General features: G+C 43.0%; 1 protein-coding gene across 4 annotated transcripts in view; it reads right to left on the bottom strand.

Annotated features, from left to right (window-relative positions):
• Positions 1 to 12: 12 nt before the first annotated feature.
• MAPKBP1 (mitogen-activated protein kinase binding protein 1) overlaps positions 13 to 26,773 on the bottom strand; it is a 103,957-nt gene continuing 77,196 nt past the window's right edge. For 2 of the 4 annotated variants that reach the window (XM_074867842.1, XM_074867843.1), the window contains 12 exons: positions 25,455 to 25,580; positions 19,086 to 19,234; positions 18,326 to 18,375; positions 17,571 to 17,807; positions 16,428 to 16,597; positions 14,664 to 14,809; positions 14,014 to 14,184; positions 13,057 to 13,135; positions 11,193 to 11,503; positions 9,373 to 10,434; positions 6,027 to 6,112; positions 13 to 5,026 (listed from right to left, as the gene is read on the bottom strand). In XM_074867842.1, the coding sequence (XP_074723943.1) occupies positions 4,733 to 5,026; positions 6,027 to 6,112; positions 9,373 to 10,434; positions 11,193 to 11,503; positions 13,057 to 13,135; positions 14,014 to 14,184; positions 14,664 to 14,809; positions 16,428 to 16,597; positions 17,571 to 17,807; positions 18,326 to 18,375; positions 19,086 to 19,234; positions 25,455 to 25,580 (2,881 nt within the window). In that variant the 3' untranslated portion in view covers positions 13 to 4,732. The remainder of the gene's footprint in view (positions 5,027 to 6,026; positions 6,113 to 9,372; positions 10,435 to 11,192; positions 11,504 to 13,056; positions 13,136 to 14,013; positions 14,185 to 14,663; positions 14,810 to 16,427; positions 16,598 to 17,570; positions 17,808 to 18,325; positions 18,376 to 19,085; positions 19,235 to 25,454; positions 25,581 to 26,773) is intronic. The other 2 variants (XM_074867844.1, XM_074867845.1) reach the window with 2 other exon arrangements.

Genomic DNA, 26,773 nt, shown 5'->3' with positions numbered 1-26,773 from the left:
ACCGCGGCTCGGTAACAAATGATCACATTTTTATTGAAACGGTTTAAGACACAGAGTACAAATGAATACAGAGTTAAAAACAGCTCCCGGGGGAGGGTGGGGGAGCCTCACAGTGCAAAAAAACCCAACAAACGATTTTTATTATTTCTTTTTCAAATAATTAAAAAAAAAAAAAACATTTTAAAGGATTATTTTACCTAAAGCCAAAAGTATAAAAACACACATTTATAAATAAAGGAGGAGGGATATATTTTTTTTTTTAAACGGCTGAAGGAAAAGGGTAGTGTTGGAGAAGAGGGGTGACGAGGTGCCTGCCTGGTGCCTAGGGCGCACAAAGACATGCGGAGTGGACATGGCTTATTCCTAACGCTGCTGCTGCCCCTCCGCGCTCCACAGCAGGTGACCCAGACGAATACAGTCCCAGCTGCCCCCGAGTTACTCACACACAGGGTCTGCAATCTGGGACATGCTGGGCTTACCCGGAGAAGGAAGCACCTGCTCACTCAGGGGCTGCTAATCTAGTATTTTAATGAGGTTTTTGTCATTCAGTATCCAACGGGGTGGGGTGGGGGGGAGACACCGTATACATGCATGAATTTACCAATGGTGTTTAAATACCTGTATTTCATTTTTTCTTATATATAACTATGTACATATTCTTTCTCTTTAAAAAATTAAGTTTGTATGTTTCTACTCCCGCAAACGTCCCAATTCCTCTGAGTCACGATGAAGTCTGCAAAACGGGGGACTGGGGAGGGGGCTGCTGTAAGGCCTGCCCCAACCATCACCTGGGAGGTCCCATGGAAAGGAGAGGATGACCTGAGAGAGGAGGTGGGAGAAACACAGACTCCTATACACACAGCTGCTCCGTGCTACTGAGGGATGGGGAGGAGGAAGGTGTTACCTGCCTGCAGCAGGAAATAAAACAGAAAGAGTTTGTGGCCCTCTGAGGTTGCAGCCCTTCCTACCGCACCAGTTCAAGAGAGCCCAAGAATGAACACAGGGGTCCCACAGGCAAAGTAATACTATTTACAAGATCGGGGGGGGGATGGGGGACGGATGAACGGACAAAAACAAACCAACAAAAAAACACACAACAAAACCAACAACTATTCTCATTTTGACCAGGAATGTTGGGTTGGAGGGGACAAAATGTATGTGAAGAGGATAGGTAGGTCCAAATTATTTTTTCAGGCTTTATCTTAAACAAATAACTTGTCTTAATACAGATATCTGGTTGTGGTATGCTAACACCCACACAAACCAGTAAGAGGGATAGACTCAAGTTTATTACCTCCTCCCACAAGCCTCTTCACTTCCCAGGCAGTTACCATTCCGTGTTTCTTTACATGGCCCAATGGACAGCCTGTGGTGAAACATGTTCACAAGGTGCAACAAAATGTAACACATTTATGCTCTCTTTGTTCTGTAAACTAGAATTTTTAGGAATATTTCCTACTGCCAGCAATAGGAAGTTAGCAGGTAAGAATCAGTTGGATCAGTCTCAAATTATAAGGAGCAACACTATCTCCTCACCCCTCTCAGCAACAAACTTGTGGCACCAGCATCTCCTCTACTGCACTTCTACTACTCAGTTTGCAACATCCAAACCTTGGGCAAACAGCTCACAACTTTGCTGTTTAAGAAATAGTTACTTAGAGGACAGCAAGCAAAGAAACAAGAGGCCCAACAGGACATATTTTTAAAAAAAAACCCCTTCCAATTCATTCTTCAATTACAGACCACCATCTCAGTCCTAAATCTACTTTCCTGAAGCCTTTCTGTACTCTATCTTTCACAGGTATTGGCCAAACAGTGTTCCTCAGGCCAAGACCACATCTACCTCTACTCTGTTTTCCTAAGTGTCCTACATATACTACTCTAATTTATTTGAAACTACACAACCATCCTCCAGCTGATCTACTTGCCCGACACTTCTCTTACCATCATTCTGATCAGATTTTACCTCTGGTTTCCCATATGCAGCCATAACCCAAAGCAAAATCCATTCCAGGAAGCAAAACCCACTCTGATCAGCTTAAAAATCAGATTTGCTTCACACGACTCATTTCTGAGGAGCTTTGTTTCATATCTCTATGCCAGCTTCACTGGTTGTTGCTCTTTACCTTAATGGATATTTCATTCTTGCCACTGGCTCTTCTGTATCATCTCTGACCCTTTTTGTCACTACCTCAAAGTTTAAATAATAAAATGGAATAAAATTGCACAGGGAAGTAATATAAAGGACCCTCAAACCCTTATTGACAGTACCAAAAGATACCTGGGTTGAAGGGACTGCTATTTTACCTGAGTGTCTTGTGGTCCCAGCACAGCAAGAAATTTCCTGTATACTGGGACATATGTTCACAGTCTGAAAGTGGAGGAACTAATCACCTCAAAAGCAAGCTTGACTGACACCAACTCCATCACAGACCCAGCACGACTGCCATCATACGTTCCACTCGCAGCATCTCCAGCACACCTTTTCACTCAAGAAAACTGCCAGAAATTTCCTCTCTGGTTTTCAACTTGCCTTCCTTTGCAAACCCTGCCTGTGCAAGAGAAGCTGCCCATGGGACCAAGCACACCAGCTGATACAGTGCAGTGCAATGCCAAGACAGGACTAGAAAATAACACTTTTAAAGTTTCAGTACAAGTCCCTGGAAGGAAAGGTTAGCAAGGACACCTGGAACGTGATTGGGCAGATTTAAATTACAGGCAGAAGCAGCTGGAAAGCTCTTGAAATGCTCCCCATACTGCCAAGCCCTGAAGCACTCGGCAGTGGTGATCAGCCAGCAAACCTCTTAAGGGGAGAGCAAGAACTGCAGATTACTCAGCCCTGGAGTTATCTGGAAGAAATGGGTCATCCTACACCAGCCTGGTCAGCCCAGTAGAAAAAAGGCTGCACTGCAGATCTCCAGTCACAGAAAGACAGAGAAGTCAACAGACCACACTTCGGAGTGCCACAGGGTTTCAGAGAGATGACAGCCAGGACAGTAAAATGAAAGAAAATTGCTTCAAGCCTGTAACCTGTGAAACCAAGTGACGTAGTGTGGCTGCCTCTGAGTGACTTCCACAGATCCTAGCAGTCTCTCTCCCGCCAAAAGCTTGTTGCTTGCATTAGTTTCATAAACTGGGATTACACTGCTCTGCCTTAAAATAAATACAAGACAGACTGGAGATGGAGGAAGCAATAAAGCATTTTGTGTATCTGTCCCTGTTGTGGATAGGAGTGGGAGTACGGGGGAAGGTGCTAAAGAATTTCATTGGTTTGAAATTTTTTTTTTCTTAGCTTATCATTGACCAAAAAAACATCACTGGACAGTTTTAAGCCACAACAAACACAAGTTAGCATGGGCTTAGAGAAGCTCCACAGGGTGAGAAGAGTATTGCACACACAAATGCAAGAAGGGAAGATTTTCTGTTTCTCAGACCAGTAATTCATGAAAAGCAAAGAGTCTGGGGGCAAGGGAAATGGTGGTAATCTTATCCCAAAATATCTTGTTCAAAGTTCTTGGGAAACCATTTTTATGTGGGTAGCTGAAACAGCTTTACAAAAGGTAAGAGAATCCCAGCTTTCTTGGGATGTAAATATTCTGTTTTTCTGAAAAAGCAAGAAGAAAACATTTTCCTATCACAGTGAAATGAACAAATGACATGGATGAGCCGTTGCACCAAAAGACCTCCCAAATCCAGAGTTACACTGTAAGAGATGGAAACCAGCTTTTCCATGTCACTGCTCAACAAACAAATCATCATCCCAAATTTCCCAGTTATGATGACATCAAAGACAATCCAATCATGAAAGGTGGCCAAAACAAACTTTCATATTTGTATCTAAATCCCATTTTTAAAATGTCTGCAGAAAACCCAGTCTGAAGTATCAGTAGAACGTCAAATTCCAGATTAAAAATACCACTGCTTAATTCATTAAGTAATCTCCAAAGCATGGTCCAAGGGTTGCAGAGCCTTCCCTCGGAGGTCAATGCAGATAAAATACAGTGTGGGACTGTCTTGAAACAAGAGAAAAGCAGACAGGGTTGTCATGACAACAGTAGAATTATTCCAGGTAACAAAACTAAGGCAGGAAAAGAAAGAACAGCAAGACAAGATTTAAGCAGAAAACAGTTCATTAATTGCACAGACACTCCAGCCTGTCTCCCTGTTGGGGGTTTATAATACAGAGATTGTTTCTCGCTGGGATATGGCAAAGGGATTGACAGTTTTTGTTAAAGGACAAAGATAATAGCCACAAATGTGACATAGAGTAACAGTCAGAAAAATAAATTAATAAATAAACCCATAAAAAGTCTGCTTCTTGATTCTCATGAAGCCTTGGAGAAGAAGGGATTGGCTTCACTTGAACTCCTTTGTTTTTAGTCAGCAGTTCAGAATTTCTTGGATAAACCGGATTCTCGTTGTTTCTTTAGGTGCCAAACATTCTGACCTCCTTGGCTATGAAGAAATTTCAAGGCAATTTCTCCAAACTCCTCTTTCAAGACTTTGTCTAGAGACAGGAAGTTGAAGACCACTGGGGAAAAAATATTAAAATTGTGGCCAGCACATTGCTAAGAATTAGAGCAAGTCAGTTGTAGGGGCCTGAGGAAATAAATTTATAAAGGTCTCCCCACCAGCCCTAGACCAGTGCGATGATAGCATCAGTCTGAAGCTCTCTGTGGTCCTCTTCTTGGGATTATTTCCACGATTCACAAACACCTGAAAGCCACCCCTCTTAGAGTTTTTTGTCCATGCGTCGTTCCACAGCTTGTAGCAACAGCTCTGAGTACTGTTCCAGCAAAGCTAGTGTCTGCTCATCTCCCAGACTCTTGGGACTCGGTAGATTGGCACCACATCCCTCATTCAGTGGGCTAGTGGTATCTTGTGGCTTCACCAGTTCCTCCTTAACTGCTGGAAGCTCTTCCTCATCCTTCAGAGAGTCCAATTCTTTCTTCATTGAGGAGAATGTTTCTGTCAGGAGGCCTGCTATTTTATCTTTGTCAGTAGAAGACTCTCTATCATTTAACACCTGAAAATAGAGAGGGGAAAAAAAAAAAAGAATGCATTGGGGTTTAGGTAGAGCACCAGCTAAGCAGTTTCAGCCCTTCAGGGAAGTGAAGCCATAAAGATTTGCAGACCATTCAAGTGTCCTTTTCTTCAACATTCAAGACTGCCAATTTAATCCTATAGCAGGGCATGCATCCAATACTGCTAGTCACACAAAGTCCAGAGGCATTACTCCAATAGGATAGAGATGAGAAGCACATTTTTGGGTAGTGTTCCCCTTACACTGGGCCTAAGGAGGTGCTGTTTCCAAGCTGCAAGCACAGGGCCACGGTTTCTGTTTCTTCCTGTCTGCCCAATGCAGCTGGTCACAGGAACAGAGCACGATCAGCGAGCTAATGCAAGCGCTAAGGCCAGAGCTGCAGAGGACCACATGGCAGCAGCTCACTGTGGAAGCTTCACGCTCATTGCAGGAGGTTGACAGATCAGTGCTAAGCAAAGCAGCAAAGAGCTGTTATATTGCTCTGCATGGCTGGTCTGGCAGCGAGAGGGACAGGTGAGTGGTTGCACGTTCCCTCTCACAGCTAGATTCCTCTGGTATCTCACATTTGATAATCCTTTTCCCCAGCATCAAAGATGGAGAACAGATGGGGATAATAAAACTTAAAGCTCCTATGATATTTCTTATCTCTGAAGTACTGTATAAATATTAACTAACTCCCTAATACCCCTTTGAAAGAGAGCATGCTGTTATCTTCAGTTTACGGATAGGCTAAACAGACCGAAAAGTGAACTGATTTGCTCAGAGAGCCAGAGCAAGCCGTTGGAAAAGCCAAAAGTTGGAAATCAGGAGGTCTTGCCTCCCCAGTTCAAGCTTAAGGTGCAATCAAGTGGACAACAGGCAGCTTGTGTCACTGAACACCCAGTCAAGAGACCAACTTGAGCCAGTAAGCACATACATTCGATGCTCACGGGCTGCAAAAAGCCAACCTGCTGTGACAGAGCCCGCGTCTGAGGTCACTCACCATGCGGTAAAGATGAATGGCTTTGCGCATGCTGTCCTGGAGCTCGGATACCACGTGCTCACACTGCTCTACACTGATGCACGATTCTGAAGGGGAGGAAAAAATAAAAACCCAAACTAAGGCACAGACACGCTCCAATATCCACGATCTCACAGTTGGGTAAGAAAACATCATTTTTTAAAATATATATGTGAAAGAGCATGTGCACACCCTTCTCATTCAATTTTTAGGGCTGGTTTGAGCCACTCATTAAACCAGCAAGTTCTACATGAGCTTTCCTTCATACTACCTAGAGATGCTGCTTGTTTCAAACATTCCTATTTTTCCAGTCTGTAGCCTCTCCAAAGTCAGCAATGGTTTTTCTCAGATTGCACATTTTTGTTACAGTCAAGAATAGTCACAGATTACCCACGCCATTCACAATTATAATTAAAATCAAGTTCAAATGAAGGCTTCCAGTGGCAAAAGGGACTGATCTGAAGAGCCTCTAATTTAGCCTCCACCTAGTCAGAAATCTAGACGCTCCCCCTCATGTATCCTTCTGCACAGTGTACAACTAAGCGCTGAGGATGAAGGATTATACTGAATTATTACAGCGTTCTCTAGTCAGAACTGAGGCCCGGAGAAATGTTGACAAAAATTCAATCACAACAGAATCACATTTCTGAGCAACCCAGGATATGCACTGCTGATACACCGTAATTTGAAAATGAAAAATAAAAGCAAGCAACTGAAGGACACCATTTTCTGCCTGCCCCCACCAGATATTATCTCCAAAGCATCAATGCGAGTTGAAGGCCTGCAATGTTTTAATAAAATAAACACTTTCATGAGTTAGACATAAACCATGAACAAAGACATAGACGCACACACAATCTGCAGTTATCTTCGATTTGCAAAGGCCTGGACAAAGGCCATTTGACTTCCTTTAGTTACCTAAAAACAAAACTTGGTCACATTAATGCTATTATTTCTGCAATTCTAAGAACATCATCTTTGAACAGGCTGGAGGGGACCTTAGCTAATTTTATGAATACATCTAGATGATGTATAAACAAATACAGCTAGAAAAACATCTATTTATACATAAACAAACACATCTAGAAGAACAAAGGGGCATGAACAAGTAATTCCATCTGCATTCTTTGTTCCCAAATCACCCAACCTTGTAGAGTTTGAGCACAGTGGGCTTCAGTGCAGTCCAAGATTCTTGCCTTTTATTTTTTTTACTTTTTTTTTTTTCTCCCCCCCTCCTCCCCTCTTTTTGTTTTAAACCCAGCTGTTTCTTCTCATGATCATTTCTGGATTTCACATCTGATCACGCTTATGCTGGTCTCCAGCTCTGTGAGCTGCCAGTCTGGAGAAAGGTCACAAACATAACATAAATGCTTGAGTAACAGGCATTTTCTGCCTCTCGGGTGTGCAGAGCAGAGCTCTTCAGAAACCAGCAGAGAATATTAAACACAGCAACAATATTAAGCACACCTACAGCATTTTAGCTGTAAATGTCAAAATGCTTTAAAAAAAACAATTAAGTCTCTTCATCTGCAGCTGTTATACAGGCAGGAAAACGGAAGGACAGAAAAATTCAGTGGAAATCCAAAGTCACAGTGCAAGTCAGAAGCAGAACAGGTCCCTGTCAACCCTGCAGTTCTAATCTAAACTGCCACACTATGATCTTCAGAAGCCACAGTAAATTGTTCATAGCAATATCCAGCTTGGATCTAATCAGCTTTTCCAACATCTACCACTAAAAATCTGGGAAACATGGTCTGCAAGAAGCTGATGGCTGACAGCTGTCTGCTGAGAAAAAAAAAGAAACTGGGGATCCACTGTTCTAAATCATCCTCACTCACTAAAGGATGCTGCTAAATATTCTGTCAGGGTACACTATGTATTGGGAGGTGCTTTAAAAAAAAAAAAAAAAAAAAAAAAAAAAATCACTGCTGCAAAAAAATTGCTCTTTTCTGCAAACAAAGATTCCTAGCAACTGACCAAAAGCCATGTGACATGGAGCTTGATTCCTAAGTCTGGAAGAGGAAACTCAGTCTAAAGAGTAGAGACAGCTGCACTGTTACTTCTCTGCTGTAGAATGTAATTCCACAGCTCCAGGCTGCATCTGCTGTTGGAGAAAACCTCACCCCTGTGGGGGTAGGGTCTGAAAGCTTCAGACACACTGGCTGTTCTACAGAGAGCTACCCTATGCTGTAAGAACAGCAGGTCCCTCAGACAAAACACCACATTTCCTGAGTGTTTTAGGCTTAGGGTGATACAGTTAGCAGTGTATCAAAACCAGATTATCCCTCCGCCATGCTTCAGTGCAGAAATACTGCACTTAACCATTGTGGCGAATGGTGGAGCAGCCTGGCACCACGGAAAGGAACTGGTCAGAGGATTACAGAGGTGTCCCTTCTCAGATAAGAACAATGTTGCAAAAGGGATTAAAAACTCTGCACTGTGTAGCTCCCTGAAGGTACAAGGTATCAGTGCAGTGGTTAACATCCAGCTTCCTACTACAAGACTCAGCTAAGTACTTCAGGAAAACGTATTTCCTTTCAGGTTGTGACACAGAAGAAAAACCTCAGGACATTTTAAATTGTGTCTTCTCTGCCACTGGAGGTTTTCCTGCCTTGGAGGGCAGGATTTTTGCTTCAGTTGTAAGTTACCTCCTAGTTTTCATTTGATTGAAGTACCTTAAACCAGGGCCTGTAACAGATCCAAGAGCTGTTTTCAGCAGGTAAAGCAGTTTCCCACCTCATACCTTTTACTCCAAACTGGAGATAACTCAAAAATTAATCCATGTTCTTTATGCTCAAACCCAAAGGCTAGGCCTGCACATGGATTGCATACCCAGTTGGCAGACATGTCCTCAAAGCAGAGTGATAGCAGCACAGAGATTTCCCCACTCTCACAGGTGGCTACTGCAAGGAACTCACCTTGGTCAAGTCTTATCTCACGTGAGAAAACTGTATGCAAACCCTTCTGGACCCTGCACACCCGCACATCAACAAAATGCCAGGCAGCTCAGCCTTTATAACTTCACCATTATTTGTGCTTGCTAGGTTCAGCTAGCACATGCTGGCCTGCACCTTCATCTGCTGGTCAGACATGCTCCAAGACGGGCACCAGGAATGTAACCTACACACTCATGGGGATTCCCAGCACGTCAGCTTTTAGCATTGACCAGAAAGAGGTTTGAGCCCCTACAGGTAATTGTACGACTGAAAACATGGGAGTGCTGAGATCTACAAAACATTCAGCTAAAAAGGGACCTTCAGACATAAGACCCAGAGGAAATGGAAATTAAAGACTGAGAAAAAGATGTCAGGTTGGAGAAGTGTCTCACCATTGAGGGGATGGCTTATGGAACAAGACAGGTGCAGACAGGACGAGACAGGCCAGAAGCTGGACGTAAAGAAATGTGATGGAATCGTGAGGCGGTTCACAAAGACGGGAGACAGAAGGGGGAAGATAAGAGATGGGTATCCATGCACACCTGAGACCTGTGCCGAGGCAGTTATGGATGTAGGAGACCTCGGCCTGATGGGGTCTAGCGGGCAAAGTCCGGGCGGGTTGTCTAGCACACAAGCGATGCCGGTGATCCTCTCCCTGCTCCTGGGCTGTGTGCCCTCAGGAGACCTTAGCTGCCGGCCCTCTGACCACTCCCTTGGTTTCGGATTAGTGACCCCTGGCTCATCCTGGCAACCTGTCCTTGAGACTGGACTCTCCACTGGGCTCTCCTTAGCAAGTCCTGTTGGGATCTCTCTACCAGGAACCAGAGACCCAGCAGTTTGATTCTCCCTCTTGGAGGCTCGGACCTCAGGAAAAGAGGGTTTCTTTTTACAGGCCCCAGCGGGTGACTGCGGAGACTGTGGCTCAAGCAGGGTTTTTGTTTTGGTAGTGGGTGAGAAGGAGGCCAGTGTGGGTCTATCAGGCAATGGCTTGGGAATGTCAAGAATCAGATGTGCTCGGTTTGATGATGCCAACTTGCTGTGGAAGGACTTGGGAGATGAGCAGTTTACAACTGGCTGAAGTGCTGGCTTCACTGGAACATTTTCTTTCACTGGTAGCTTAATCTTCTCAGCATCTGCTGTGGAACTAAACTGTGTCTTCTCTGCCACTGGAGGGCTAGTCCTCCCATCAGTCAACATTTCGGTGGAGTAACCAAGGTACAGATTTTCCCCTACAGATATGCTCCTTGACATCTTAGCCCGGAAGCTGGTTGTGGGGTTCATGTAGGACTTTGGTTTTGCAGCCCTGACATCTTTAGCCAGCAGAGCACCAGATCCATCCATCTTCAACGTACTGGCTGATAACACCCTGCAATTGTTAGGTCTGGGATCCTTCTCAACCACCAAAAGAGTCTGAGGACGCTGCTTGGCAGAGGATATCACTCCGGGACCCTTATCTGTGAAAATTAAACAGACAAACATACCAAAAATAGACAAGAGCCTGCAGTGAATTCCAAAACTGGAAAGTAACAGAGCTGCTCCAGCCTATGTACCTGAGCTCAGCCCCTGGGAGAGGTGTACAGAACCACTAGGTCAGGTTAATAGCACCAAGCCTCAGCAGCTTTCTTTTTTGCCCATCCCTCACCCTGCTTACACACTGCTGCTTACCTGAGAGAGACTTGTTCTTAAAGTGTACGGCCAGAAGACCTCAGACCACTGTTAACTGAGAAGCCAGATGAAGCAGGCAAACACTTATATATGCTGTTGCGGTTTATTTTTTTTAAAACAAACTGACACTTATTGATGGTTCATGAGTTGATTGTTTCAAAAACAGAGTTCTCTCACACAGAGGGCATGGACACAGTAAGCTCCCTGTTACTGTCTCCACCTTCCCTCTTTCTCTCCTCCCCACCCTGGGGAGCCTTCAGTCTTGGCCTGGAGCAACCACCCATAGTAACAGATCATTTCTTTGCAAATAGTTCATTTCACCCTTGGCACTGCTCCTCCCACAGCTGCCAGACAAATATCAGAGACTGATAATTAGGAGACCAGCATCTGCATTACAAATTAAAAATACTTTCCCTTGACAGGCTAAGAGTTAGAAGACACGCAAAGCCTGCAGCTCAGCCATAAGCTTAATTTAAATCTCTACTCAAGCTCAAATCTCCCCATTTCATTCTTGGGTTTATACCACCATTCCAACCTGTGTCCTTACCCTCATGAACAAGGTCGTGAACTGACTGCGCCTTTCTCATCGCTGCATTGACAGGGCCTTCTGGAAAGGATGCAATAACCCGTCCAGGAGCCATACTGACTCTGCTGGCCTCCAAAGCTGATCTGTGTTTTTTCTGGGCATAAACAGCCCGATTTGAATTTACACTCTCCAGGACCTGGCTGTTCTCCAATGCATCACCAGGATGGCTGCTGTCATTTTTCAACAGGTCTGGTGTAAACCCATTGGTCTGGGCAGGTGGCTCGATGGGCTTTGAATCCAGTATCAGATTTGATGAAGACAGTGACAATCGTCTAGAGAACACGATAAAGAAATCCTAGTTAAAACAAGTATGTTGCCCTGGACAAACAGGCACATGCATTAAGCCAGTTTCTCTGGGAAAAAGACCCCTTCCTTGTATGGATGTTTGTAAGCCAAAAATGCCCTAGGCTGTTACCACCTCATTCTACTCATCCCTGAAAGCACTGGTCTTCAGGCATTTGACCTCAGGCAGCACAATCACAAATAGCATTGGGTCACTGTTTCCAGGAAGGACGCTGTAAAAGGTGAAGGCAAAAGAGAAGGAAAAATTCCAGGCAGAGGGAAGACTGGGCAAAGTCAGGTCAGGTCTCTTCTCTCGGCATATTACTAACAATGAAAGCTTTTCAATTCTAAGATACCCTAAGAGAAAGCAATTATACTTTCCTAACACTATGAAAGCATAATTACTAGGAAACCTGGTCAGTATCTTCAAGAGCAAAGCCTAATTTCCTCTTCTTCTCCACTTCAGACAAGCACAGTGGGCTTACTTCAGAAAGGATGTAACTTCTGCCAACATCTGGCATGTTTAAACAGCTGAACAGATTAAAAGCCCAGAGGTATTCATAACCTAAAACCACCTCTCTTGTTACATCTCTAGAGCACCAGTAACTGCCTTCACTCACCATTGCAACTCTCCAGAAGCTTAAACAATAGCTAACCACTGGCTTTCTTCCCAAACATACAGTCCCAACGTGAGACAGACTAAGAGGCACTCCTGACAGCAGCAGCTGAATACAGCAATGACAAAAAAAAATTTCCCTAACATGGTGAATCTAGACGCAGCTGGTGAACTATAGAAGATGTACCCAAATCTGCTCAGTCCTATACAATTAAATTAATAAGCTGAGATTTCAGGTTGTCATTTTAGAGGCATACAGGAGTATTCATTTGTTTTAAACATTTATAAACCCAAATCAACAAAAGTATTTATCCCATTTTTTGTTTGGGTTTTTTTGTGCCTTTGTTTGTTTTGTTGGAATTTTTTTTAAACAAGGGAAACAGCTTGGAGAGGCCTTTTGGGGTGCTTCAGGGTTGAGGTTTTTTTGGAAGGATAATATCCCCATGGGGCTTTGTACGAGACACCAGAGCGCCCTGTGAAGGCGTAGGACTGAGGAACAAAGCTGAGTAAGAAAGGACTGTAAAACAAAGGAAAAGTTGACAAGCCTACTTTCATTGTCCAAGCTGAATGAAATGCAAAAGAATAAACAGAGCATAAACAGTGAAGAGTAAATTAGATTATTAGCGATTCCTCAATCAAGGCATTAATTGTGAAACAAATAAGCACATTGCTGAAAGAGGAAAAAGAACAAAACAACAGTGTTGCTTTGGGAAGAAATAGAACAGCTAAAGTGACACAGGACAGCCTGTCCAAATCACAAGGGTCTGCAAGCAGCAGCCTGCCAGGTGCTATGCTAACACTTTGCTGTGCCCTGGCACACCAAGGCCACAAGTTTGTTCAACTATTTTGACCCGGGGCCTAGCACAAAACCTACTCACACTAGTAAAAATAGACAGACAGAAACACTCAAAACAAGTAGAGCCATACCTGAGAGCCGGGGACTGGGAAAGAAAGCGAGAGGAAATGCTGAGGTTTTCAGTTCTTTCCAGATTCCTACATGAGCCACCTAAAAATTTTGGTTAAAGGGGAGAGAAAAAGGGAGCAGTTTAGTTACAGAACAAACATTCTGACACATGCATTTTCTTATCACAGACACTATCAAATGTTCCACCATATCCAAGGGGATTTTTTAAGCTAAAACCACACAGAATGAAATTATTTCATTGCCTCTGCCTTTTCTGTTCTACTTAGATTACTCTGCCTTAAACTGCTACTCTCCCTAAGGGTATGCCTCCTCCTTTTTTGCTTCCCTTTGTGTCCTATCCTGCCTGTAGGACTGTGAAGCACTGGCATCAAGAAGAAAACAAACCCATCAAAGGAGAAAGGAAAAAAAAAAAAAAAGAAAACAGACAACTCACATAGATATTGCTGCCTGCAACCATTATCAATTCTAAAAAGATATGCTTTGTTCTGGAGTTTGTCGATAAAGACTAACCAGCTCCTTTGCCACTCTGATGTCTTCTCTTATTCTCTCCCTCCACCCAGCATTTCAGTCTTTTCTTTTGTGGCATTTGTTATGCCTTAATGTACCACTAGAGGCCACTACACGTCGCCAATGGGGGGGTGAACATACAGCTAGTACCTTCATATACAACAGGAAAAACTAGTCTGGGAACAAGAGAACGGGCTCTTCAGGATTCCAGGGACAATACTTAACGCAAACTGACACAGACCCTGATCTTATCCACACAAACTTACACACAGACCAATGGAGTTAACAGATGTTGCTCTTTTTTAGGCCTCTCTACATTGGTTCCCCATTTTTGCCCCCTTGTACTCACACACCCATGAAAGCCTAGGAGAACTTGTAGCCTGGTTTGATTTATACAGGGGACAAATCTGGAGTAACCTTACAAAGTCCCCCCACCAAGAAGAGAACTTTACCTTTTCCATCAGTGCTGCCCAGGGTCCCAAAATGCTGCTTGAGGAACTTTTCCCGATCGGGTATCTGGGGGATTTCTCCCTCCGGCATGCTAGTACCCACATCCTCCTCTCCTTCCTCTCCCTCCAGGTCTGAGATGCCGTCCACACTTAGGGGCTCAGTGCTTTCAGAATCTGAGAAGAGGCGAAAAACCCCGATGTTATAATAGCATAATCACAATAACGTTGGCGAGGTTAAAAAAAAATATTCAGCAAATTGAACGTAGAAATGTTAAAGCAAAAGTCGGACAGCATTAAGTGTATTCTCTAATCTACCATATCCCACAAACAGCATGGCCTATGGGATATTCAATACTAAACCTGCCTCCTTACCTAGCAAGGTAAAAGAAAGCCAAAGGCGCACAAGGAAAGTGCACTTTAACCAACTCCTGCTTCTACAGTGCTTTCACTGAAGTGCCTGTTCAAATGCACCTGCATCTTTATAGCAATACTAGCGAGACCAATAGGAGTGTGACCTCAGTTCAGCTCATGAAGAGGATCAAGTATTAGAGATCAGGATAGCAACTGATAAACACGGCACAGAACCACGCCAGCAAGTTTCTGTCGTGTTCCACAGCACATATAAATACATTTATAAGGCCTTCGTATCTTACCTTCATTTGGATGGTCTGGACTGGACAGGCGACTGCTGCTGTAATCTACAGAGCAGGCGCTGTCGGGACTGTGTTTGTCTGGGCATCCATTACTGTGGTAGCCTCTACTTAGCTTCCCATGGGGCAATGCTTTTACCTGGAACTCACTACAAGAGAGACAGGAAAGATACAGCACTAGAAGAGATATTTGTTTTACATGTAAAGAAGCACATTCTAACTTTAATAAGGCCTTACCTGTGTTAGTAACACCTTTGATTACAAAAGTAAAGCTTTAAAGAGAAAAAGAAGTTGATTTCTCTCATCATTATACAGTATATTTTTTGCATTTCATTAAGCTTGGACAGTGAAGTCTCAAGGGGACTGTCTGACTTTCTGGGTGTTGTCAGTTTCCCGTGATTACCAGGCACCAGCACAGCACTGCCCTGCCTTGATTTCCAGCACAGCTGAGGAACAAGTGTAGAGGTCTACAAAATGAAAAAGGGACTAAAACCAGGCCTATACCTGCATAATAGAAAAACTCCAGTTTGCCATGGATTTTAGCCCTAATATACTATTTTTCCATGTTTATGACCTCCTGCTTTGGGCAACTTGCGTTGCAAAATAGAGAAGATTCTGGGTTTGAGCAAGACTAATTTACTGAAGAATGTCATACAACATTGTAGGACGGGGTTCCTGATTTCTGTTGTGATTTCACAAGTCTTATTTTGTCAAATGACACCAGCACCATTCTTCTGCCTGATGCCTGAGGACTTAGGTTTTCCACCTTATGGAATACTTTGGTTTCAGATGTACTCCAATGCAAGGTAGGATGCAGAAGACACTCAATGGAACTGAATGGCAATTACCCCTGGCAGCTTGCAAACTCTGTATACTTTGAGATGTATCCAGTCTGCATTCAACATCACCAGAGGGCCTCCCATTCTTACATGATGGAGCAGCACATGGGTCTGCTCGGTCCAAATGTTATCACAATAAAATTAAAAGTGTAAATAAAGAGAAACTGGGAGAAACCTAGCAGCTTCAACTGCAAAATCTTGGCATGCACTCTTGCATAAAAGCCTGTCTAAAGCTATCAAGTCCACTCTTTGTGACACAGCAGGAAGAGGCAGATGAAATCAAACAGCTATTAGCATCAGGTTAAGAGAGGAAGGAAGAATAAAATTCAGGGAAGGAAAAAAAATGGAGCATAGAATGAAACAGAAAATTAAATGAGGTAAAACTGAAGAAACAGCAGAGGAAGAAAAAAGGTCTCCACTGTCTCCAGTGTCCTTTTCAATTCCATCTATCTCATGCAAGCCATTCTATTACCCACAGAAGGGTCACCACATACTCCACTTGTTAAATTCTTGCCCAATTAGGTTTGAAATTGTCACAAATAATAGCGTCCTGTCATTTCTTCTGGGCAGCCATTTCACTGCCACGTATAAATCACTGTTGGGTGGTTTTCCAGCTTCCAAGTTTTCCCTTGCTTATTTCAACCCAGATAAGGGAGAAAGCAAAAAGGCTGCTCCCAAGTTGTTTATCCAACAAAAAAAAACCCCTTGGAGGAGGCTACTAATGTGCAGTTTCCTCAGAGGAAAGATTATTTTAATGGTGCCTTCTTAGTTCCAGATTCCTTTAGCATCAAGCTGGCATAAAACTCTCAACTAAACATGCCTGGCATCAATCAGGCAGTAAGTCAACTCACCCAAGTTACCACACAAGCTGCAAGCAAACTAAAACAGAAACATCTAAGCCATGCACAGCAGAGAGCTTATTTTTAACCTGCTAGGGTCTGTGGGATGGATTTCATCTTGCTCAGGGTAGATTACACACTCCTCACTCTCAGAAGGTTCCAGTTCCTGAGAGAAAATCCCCTCTTCGCAAGACACAAGCCGAATCACTTGGGGTCGCACGCAGGACCGGTTATCTTGGGGAGGTATTGAGCTGCTAACCTGGTTTAAAAATAGAGAAAACTAGATATTACCAGTGGTTTTCCTCAAGTCAGCAAGTGCTGTGCAGAGCTAGAAAGTATGCATTACAGAACAGAATATGATCAGAAATCTGAGATCAGAAAACACAGCATTCCCATGTCTTTACTGTTCTTAACTTACTAAACTTGACAGACTACTGCTGTGGTTTCTTATTTTGCTTCCTGTTCGCAATCCCCTAAAATTCTCTGGTAAAGTACTGGACTCCCTATCCCTCTTTGACCACACATCAGGAGTGTAAGCCATGTGGCAGCAAGTTCTTCCATTACCTTTTATAGACTGATCAGACATAGTTCAGAGAAGTCTGTGGGCCACAGCTGAAAAACATTGATTTACTGCATGCAACAAGCTCAACCCTCTTCTCACTCATGCAGTTATAAAGGAAGGAAAAACTCTAAGGAAGTTAGGCATCAGGACAGACTGTTACTGGAAAACAAGCATTAGCTTTCTGAGGTATGAGCACACATTACTTGCTGTGACCCATCAATACAAAGATTAAGAGAACTTAATAACCTAGCACAGCCCCCAAGTAAGGGCATCATATGAGCCACATTGCTGGGGTACAGTTTCTTGACTCCAGTAGCCACTGAAGAGTGAGCTAACAGGTAACCAGGTACATATCTGTAATTCCGAGCTCAGCTTCTCAGCTTGTTTTTGCCATAAATAATCAAAGAGGTAAAAGGAAACATGAGGTCTTCCCTGTCATTGGAAAGAAACCTTGATCCCACATGGGCTCTGCTATAAGATGGCAGTCACATGTTGCAGGAATACTAACTACAAAAGAGTTATCTAAACAAGTTTCTCAGAAGGCGTTTAGAGCCACCTCTAAAGATATAAGGAATGGCACTGGGTAGTAATAAATGTAGGTAATAATAAACAGAGGCAGGACAGATGCACTCAGAATAGATTCACCTCCTCAGAGTAGTACTGCCCTTACTTTGTTGATGTGCACAGGAAGATCTGCCTGCTCTTCTCTGTCATCCCCATTGCTGTTTTGAGACAGAGAGTCTCGACTTGGAGATCGGGAAACAGAGAAAGACTCCAACTGACGCAAGTCAAGCATGGATTTCACAGTCATCTCTATGTTGCTGGTTGGCTGGGACCATCGCCCACGTTGCCGGGGCATCTTGCTCATTGGTGCCTCCGAGCGCTGGATTGCTGCTATCTCTTTGGCCTGAAGGAAATTGGAAGAAAAACAGTTTTAGAGACTGAGTTCTGCTGATGGCAAAACAGGAGAGAGTACACAAGACCCACAGAAAAACACAATTATGTCCATCTCCATAAAAGCCCCAAAGCTGTCTGTGAGACAGCTTAAAATTCCTCCCTTAATCATAAAGCATCAAGACGATACTTTCGTCGCGGCTTCTTGCATAACTAAACATTTAAATGCCTCACTTGAATCCAAGTGTATGATCAGCTTCAGCACCACATGAGATTTAGGCCAGATATGAAGGGGCAAAAGCATAACATCTGATGGAAAGATACTGATATAAAAATCCCAAGCGAAACTGTGTCTTAAACTAGGCTCTTGCCTAGGATCCCCAAATTGTTCTTCACGAAGAGGCTTCTCAATGGTTTCCCCCCCCAGTTACACCTTTCCCACTAGTGCAAATAAAGTTTGTAATCTCCACAGGAATTTCTTTTCCAGTTTCCCTGTGACAACAAATACAATTTGAAGGTTTAGCAACTCACCCTCCTCATTTCCCAATGGGAAAGGCTTCTTGAAAGGGTAAGGTCTGGATCTGAAAAGGGAAAAAGATATATACCAAGTTGACATCCTTGGCCAGCAGAGCTTTAAACACCTCTTACCTCACCTTTCCTCAAAGGCAGCATTCCTACACCTTTTGATGGCTGCCAACAGACCGCTGCCAACACATGTTTTCCCATAGACTACTGAATCATTATATCAAAATTTTAATGGAGATGTACTATTTTATAGAAGATTTTCACTGACTCAGCAGACCCATTGCAGAACACTTGCCACAGTGTAGTGGCCCACCAAAGGCTTGGAAAAACCCCTGCTCCAATACACTGTAGCATCTGTGGTAAAAATACCTCAAATTAGTAAGGGTAATCTCTACTGTAAGTTTTATCAGATATCTCTAGAATCCTCTGTGAGATATCTTTTGGCTTCTGTGGACTTCTAATAGCTTGTAGACCCAATCCCAGTACACTAATTCAAAATTTGTTTGGCCAGCTGGAACTAGCAACAAAGTTGGCAATTAAAAAACTGAATTTCTTATCAGAGATCTCTGAAATGTACCTCCCTCTTCAGACGCAGGAATGGGCAACTCCACATTACCCATTGGTGTCGATCCATCTGTTTCTGTCTTGGTTCTTTCTCTTTCTGCCCGTACTCTGTTATCCCTAAGCCAGTGTCTCACATCATCTCCCCACTTCACATTCATGCCATTTTTCTCCATCTCTGCCCATGCCCCTCTCCCATTTATACCTGAGTCTCTCTCAGTGTTGCAGTTGGACTGAATATGGAAAGACTGCAGCCCACGTAACTCATCTTCCTCATTCCCTTCGTCTTCACCATCCTTGTCGCTGTCTGATGAGAGTGCAGGCACAGAGGACAGGGCAGAGATGGATTCATGCCTGGGAGGAAGGAATTGGAAGGAGTATTATGATCTGTCTCAAGAACTGCCCACCACCATTTCAATCCTTACACCAGGCAGTTCTCCACCTTATCTCCATCCACACTCAGCAGGCTGCCTCAACTTGCCCAAACAGCCCTCACTCTAGTAAAACCCATCTCTGAGAAACAGGGCAAGGTAAACCCTGCACAAAGGTGTGTGGAGCCTGCCACAGCAATCGTCTTGCATGCGTGGAAGGAAGACAGAAATCAGAACAGAAGTAAACGAGTCTGAGAAAGTCAAGTGGAATGGAACTTGGTCTTCCATTTCAGACCCCGTTAATTGATAAGGTCAGGATGGTAGAGCATATATGAAAGGCAAATATTTTTCCAACCCTTAAGCATTTCCTCTCTGGAACTATTTTACACATCAAAAATGTCATAGATACTCCCTGTATGACAGCAATTTGGTATATGGCAAATTATCACATAAGAGACGGGTTCATATCAAGGACTGCACCATGCAGAACCTGAAGGCACAGCCCACACACCATAAGAGCACTGTGCTGCCTTTCTCAGCCTTCAGGCACAAGGAATAATGTAAAACATATTCTGGGCAGATCTTTAATCAAAGTAGATCAGACAAGTGTTCCCACACAGACCTCAGAGGCACTCCCAGCACAGAATTCCCCAATACCAATCAAGGACACTTACCAACACCAAACTCTATCTTCCATTTTTCTTCTTCCCCTCCCTCGCCCTCCCCCCACTTCAGCCAACAAAACCAAAGGAACTAACCCACTCTGGACGATAATTGAACAAATTAAGAATCCCTAAAAAATAAACTTGAGTCGTGCCCACCGCATGGCCCTGAGTTAGAGTGCCAAACTCATCATTAGTGACATTTATAGGATATCACTGGTGGGTGTTGAGTGCCAAGGATTATTCATGAAATAAAAATAGCTCATCCACCAAGTACAGAGCAGACTGGCAAGGGACCAACTTTGCCTGCAGCTGACAGATAACAGGCAATATTGAAACATGATAAGAAGTAGTTAAGGTATTTTAATCTTTTCTCTTCCCATATAGTGGCAGAACATTAATTTCCTTTTTATTAGGAGTGGCTGAGCAAGAATTACCCAACCCTTTCAGATAAGGTTTGAGGTGTTCTGGCAAAAAGAAGAGTGAAACTGACTGTAGTCTGCAGAGTCCTCCAGTGAAACAGCTTCATGTTGGCTGTCTTCAACTACTTTTGACATTTGAGTTTGTCAGTCTCTTCATCTTTTCTACTGTCTCCTTGTCTACCTTGTCATTCTCAGGTGCTTGTGTCTAAGCAGGGGAATCCCAACAAAGTTGAAGCACCACAGTACGTTTGAGGTTATGCCATGTTTCATCCTATGAGGTATATTACATTTATATATGGTAGGCAATATTAACTTTGTATCAGTAACTTTGATAGCATCCTTCTGCTTATATTCATCATGGCTGAGGAGCGCATTGAGGAAGAAGGGTTGGATTATTAAGTATTTTAACATCTAACTGGTTGAATATCTCACTATGATGAGGTGATATGGCAAGGCAAGTTATGTGTTTGCTAAACTCCTGGATGTACTGTCATTGGTGCAAACGGAGAAGGGAGGATTGCTATCAATGTGTTTTATGTTATAAATAGAAAGATGGCCTCTGTCCATCAGATGGTGACTGACAAAATTAGTCAGGGGGAAAAAGTATGTTCCGATATCCTCAAAGCAGCTGAGTAAGAGAATGCAAAACATATTTTGGAAGTCGGATGGGCATTTTTTCATACCTCACAGGAAGTGCCAACCAAATTATGAAGTCACATGTGTTTGATACAAATGCAAGGTTACCTTGTATTATCCCAGCAAAAATTCATGCCCCCCTTCCACATCCTCCTTTTTACAACTCAAATATGCTTTTCAAACTCAGTCCTGTGACTTGAAGGAAGATAAATGAATGGGGTTTTCAAAAGGATCTTAGGCTCACTGACTTGAAACTGAGATACTGCTGAAAATGAAACCTAGGTTCACAAGGTCTTGAGTGTTTTAACTATTGTGATTATCCAAGTCAATCCCTCAATTCGGATTTCATTACCTTTTCCTGCCTTCCTCTATGTACTTTGGATTTTCATCTAAGACCCTCTGTTGCAGACATCTCCTCAACACTCTTCCTCAGTTCTTGCTCATGCTTAGATGAAAGTCAGAGTAATGTAGTGTCAGGTTTCAAGCACGGGAGCTGCTTCCAAATAAGCATCACATGAGAGCATTTTGAAAGCGAAGGAGTAAGACTTCTGGGTTTTGCTGAATTCCTGCTGAAAGCAGGTTCAGCCAAACTCCAACAAAGCGTCATTATACCAGAATAAATGTTTCAGAGTAGCTATCCCAGAACAGCATCTACAGACATGTCCAATTCTCATGATACATGTGACTCACTTAGAGCAAGGATTTTAATTGTCCTTGCTCTTGTCTTCTTCCTTTGCTGAGGAACTATCCCATTCTAGTACCATGCCTGGATCTTGTTCCATACACACGGGCAGGGTCAACTGCACTTCAGCTCCTAGTTTCTGATGGGTCTGCCAGTATGGGGTCAATGGTAGGGAAGGCCCTTCAGTTAGAAAGTATTCAGGACACATATATAGACTTAGAAGTGCCACATGTCTTTATGGAGTTCTAGTATTAAGACATCTGATATTAGGTACTCTGTATTCTTTTGCATGTCCTGAATTCAACCCTTCTTTCTTTTCTTAAAACAAAACAAAACAGACAAGAATGGCAACTATCCATTGAAAGAGGTATGTCGTCAGCATTCCTACTCTGATCTTGTGCTACTTAAATCCTCAGCTTTAGGGGCATATTTATGAAACTCTAACATCCTATGTGGTAGGGATCACTAGCAGATTGCCCCCACCCAAGTGCCTAAGGGCTTTTAAAAGAAAGTTACCCTGCTTCTCCCCACAAAAAGATCACAGTGCTGCTGACTTCAGAGTTTCCCTGATGTTGTAATTGCAGTAGTTCAGCAGAGACTCAGGCACCACTTCTGATCTGGCATCAAAAGCCTGCCCCATTCTGAGCCCTGGAAACTGCACAGCTTTCCTGGACTGGACCAAAGCCTCACTGAGAATTTGATAAGGAGCACTTCTTTCCAAATATATCTGGCAGCACATAGTACTTCTTCAGCATACATATATAAGTTTTAGACAATTTGATTTGGATAACATTTCTATCTCCTGCTATTTATACTAGAGCTTCAATGAAAGTCACAGGAAAAGTGACTTTTAAAATTAAAAAAAAAAAATCTCAGCTAAAACATGACTATAAGCCCTGCGAACATTCCACAGTAAAATCAATTTAAAACTTCACTTCCAAAAATTTGAGACAAGCTTTTCTAAACAATAAATGCATACTTGGATCAAAATCAAAACCCTATTAAAAAAGGCTTTTACATGGTTCCTTCTCTGAAAATACAAATGCCTCAAAACCAAGATGTTCCAGCAATATCAGCTCAGTACAAGTTTTATTATTCCAAACAATCAAAGTTCCTCATGTTCAGCAGATGAGAGAAAAGCACACATTTGCAATTATCACAACCAGAGGCAGAACTGAAAGGCTCTCAGGGGCACGCACTATGGAGAACTGTGGGTCATACACGTCAGATTAGTTCCAAAATAATCCAATGTCCCATAGAGGTGAGTCAGAGAAATCCTTCAGAGGAGAAACTTTAGTCTTTCTAGAAGTTTTTGGAGGGACTGAAAAGGCTGGGACTCTTCAGTTTGGAGAGAAGGTTGGATGGAGAGAAGTTATGATAAAGATTTACAAAACCATGGGGACTACAGATAGCTGGATGCAGAATGATAGTTCACCAAAGCTCACAATATTCAGAAGCAGGGAGCTTTCAACAAACCTAGCAGGAGTGTGGTTTAACAGAGACAAAGAAAGCCCTTCTTTCCACAAAGAGCAGGGAACTCCAGGAACCTGTCACCAGAGGAGGTTGCAGAGGCAGACAGTATTACAAAGTTCAAAAAGGACTTCTAAAAATGCAGTGGACAATGGGTCCATGACCAAATACTAAAGGGAACAGGTAGAGATGTACCTCCAAACATCCCTGATGAGCATAAAGCAAATGGACCACAAAGGTTCATACAGCAAGGCTCACAGTGTCTCACTAAATAGCATCTTCCACTGTCACAGGCAGAATACTGTGCTTCATGGAGCACTGGTTTGACCCAGAAAGGCATCTTCTGTGTGTTTACACTCCAAATGTTATTCACCTGGGCCAGTCCCTGTCCTGCCAGCTGCAGCTGGGTAGAGACAGCACTGTCCTGAATTGGAAACCTTCAGCTCTCCACTGCCTCCTCAGATCAGTTTCGTTTCCCCAGTATTATTTTGATTATTCATGCTGTCATACACTCATACTACAGAACTAGCAGAATGCATTATTTCCCCCATGGAATTCTAGCAATACTCTTCTAGAGAAGATCTAGTAGAACAAATGACATATCACCAGGCAGGGAGCCGCCTTATACTACCGTGAGTCCTTCTGAGACAACAGTTTTACACCACAAGGTGCAACCCAACTCTCCACTGCAACCTACACAGACAGACTTTGGAAACACAACCAGAACAGGCACAGGACATCTAGGAAACCCATCTTACTCAAGTTCATTAGTTTTCCTTCTCCCACCTCAGTAATGCTGGTTCAATAGGCTCTTCCTCCATATTCAGTCTCAATCCAAAATGCTCTGGAGTTATGTCTTTGCTGATCTCCAGTGACCACAGCGGTCGATCAAAACTGAAAACAAGCTTTCAAAGCTGACCAAAGTAGTAGATTCCAGGCTTGCAAAGAGGTTACCAAACAAGTTTAATAAAGTTCTGGGCTTGGCGTGGCGCAAACACCGCCCTTCAGCAAGCGTCTGTGACGGAAACAAGTATCACCTAATGCGGAAGAGGACTGGGATTATCTGTCACAGGCTGAGCTTCGGTAGGGTAAGGCTGCAGCTGCTGGAATAATGGAGAGTCTGCTATAAAAAGCACATTGCTTGACAGCTCCAGAATTTTGGCTAGAAAAAAGGTTTCCTGAGTTCTCCCAGCATCATTACCAAAAGCACTTATTAGACAAGAATCGTTTCAAGAATGAGCAGATCAAGACTTTCCCAAATGAAACTATGCAGACAGACTTGTTTCAACATTACTTGTTCCCAAAGGGAGTGGGAAGGTCCTTGCGATAGTCAACACAACAACCAGTGTGGTAAGTTCTCCAATGCTTTGACACTTTTATATCCAGAACTCAGTTTGTAGTTATTTGGAGGAGAAAAATTGTGGGACATAGCATCAAAAATCTGTTTATCCTTTTTTCCCCACTTTGATCCCATATCAGTTCAGTCAGGGCTCTCTCCTGCATTGTTTACAGTCAAATTAGTCTCAGCTACTTACTAACTACAGAGAAACCAAATACATTACACTAATAATCCACAATCCCCTGTCACTCTTGTTCCGTTTAAAAACAGGGTCTGTGTTTAAGCACCACTTTTTAAAGAAAGGTCACCAGATAAATTTAGATCTATTCAGTTTGTAAGCTGTGGTAGTCTGTTTTTAGGTATGTTGTTTACCGAGCAAAAAAGAAAAATATGATTTAGCTGCCAAGAACTTTTCCCATGGAAATTATTTTTATATTTATTATTTATATTATTTTTAGGTGACCTTTTTCAAAGCCTCAGGAAAATAGTTAACAAAGAAACAGCATAACTGTAGGGACTCCTTCAGAATTATGATCAACATGGCAAAGTCACACAGCTCACAGGTATACTTCAGTACTGACACTGCAGAAAACAGCCTTTAAACTGCATTCAGCCTAGATCCGAAGAACTTTATTCATAAAGAAGCAAATCCCTTCCTGGTGGGATGCTGTGTACCAGCCTCAGTATTGCTAGGTTAGCTGCTTATCAAAGTTTCTGATCACATCATTAAACCCAATTAAGATCCAAGGGGCATTGCATACACATTGTAATCAGCGAAGCAACAGTAAGTCTGTCTGGAAGATCACAGTCAGGCTTCTATATCCAAAGAAGGGGGCCACAAAAACCATGGCAAATCCAACAGAAGAATAAGAGAACTTTTGGAAGACACTATCAGTGAAGACAGCAGAAACCTTACAGTTGAATCCCAGTGCCACACTTTTCACCTTAAACCCTACAAAGTCAGCCACCTCTTCTCAGTCTACTCTGCTCACCTCATGAGTCCAGCTGTCTTGTGTGGAGGAGACTTTTCCGCCTGCTTCCCTCTCTGCTTCATGTCAGACAGTCGCTGACGCATGTTGATGGTCATCTCTGAGCTCAGACGCCAGATGAAGATACAGCTGAAAAAAAGAAAAGGTGAGGCTGGGGTCAAGTCTCAGTTCAGTTTATTATCAATTCCCTCTGCAGAGGCAAACAAGAGCCCTTCTGTCTGTGGCAGGGGACATGCAGAAAGAGCTTCACAGAAACTCAATCCCATCACAAGGGTAAAACCTGCCTGGCAAAGGCTCCCTGTGGGCGAGAGCAACTGCAGAGGTATTTGCATAGACTCATCTCTGATCCTATACCTTGATTTGGCTATCTGACCAGCTACTGAAGGAAATGCCATAACAAGTTCCTCCATGGTCAGCAGGGTAAGTGGAGCCTACAGATGTCCTTTGCATCCTCTAACAGTGGCTAAGCTGCAGCCTCTGATTGCAACTACCCCACAGGCAAGGCCTTCCTAATGCCCACTATCCCATGCAGTCTCTGTGGTGGAATAATAGTTAAGCTTATGTGGCAGTACTTTTTGCAGTCAGGCTGCTCCTAATATTTTACTTGTGCTCCCTCCAGGAAACTTCTAAGGAATTCAGTCAAATTTGGACAATGGATGTTTGAGAGAGGGAAACAAACAGTGTGACCTCATTGGTCTCACTTTCTTCAGAAATATGACCAAAAAAAAAAATTTAAAAAAATTCCTCATCACATTAGAGAATACTGTATCTCATCTTCAGCTACCAGAAAGTAAATAGCCAGCTTTTTTTTTTTAAATTTAACCTCAGTGCTAACTAATTCTTTTCATCTCACCCATCTTTCTTGTCTAGCTGGGTGTATTTACACTGATGTAGAAACAGAGGTGGTGCTTTTGCTATCACTTATAAAACCCTGCATCCTCCTTTGGAATCCAAAGAGGATTTAATCCAGTTCTTCAAGACCCATCAGTGCCACCATATTCATGGGTTACTCCAATTCACAAAGGAGTTTTCAATAAGAGGCTTTCCCCTCTTCCTTGCCAGTCTGTAAAAATTCATTTGCTCTGCCATTTTGAATAATGAGCATGAACTCTGGTCTCCCTGACCTGAAGCAAATGCCAAAAGAGCCAGGAGCCTGAATGCCTGCATCTTCGTCATTTTCTTCACCTCATGAGAAGACATTTTAAAAGGTTTTTATTTCCATACCACACAGATAGAAAACAGAAATCCCACTTTGCAGATTGTGAAGGTTTTAATGAAAAACTTAAAAGTTTCCCTCTTGCCCCCAGTGCCACTCCCTTTGT

The sequence above is a fragment of the Strix uralensis genome, chromosome 4 (assembly GCF_047716275.1).
Source record: "Strix uralensis isolate ZFMK-TIS-50842 chromosome 4, bStrUra1, whole genome shotgun sequence".
NCBI lineage: Eukaryota > Metazoa > Chordata > Aves > Strigiformes > Strigidae > Strix > Strix uralensis.
Note: the sequence above shows the minus strand (reverse complement) of the source record. Positions and strands in the feature narration are given on the sequence as shown.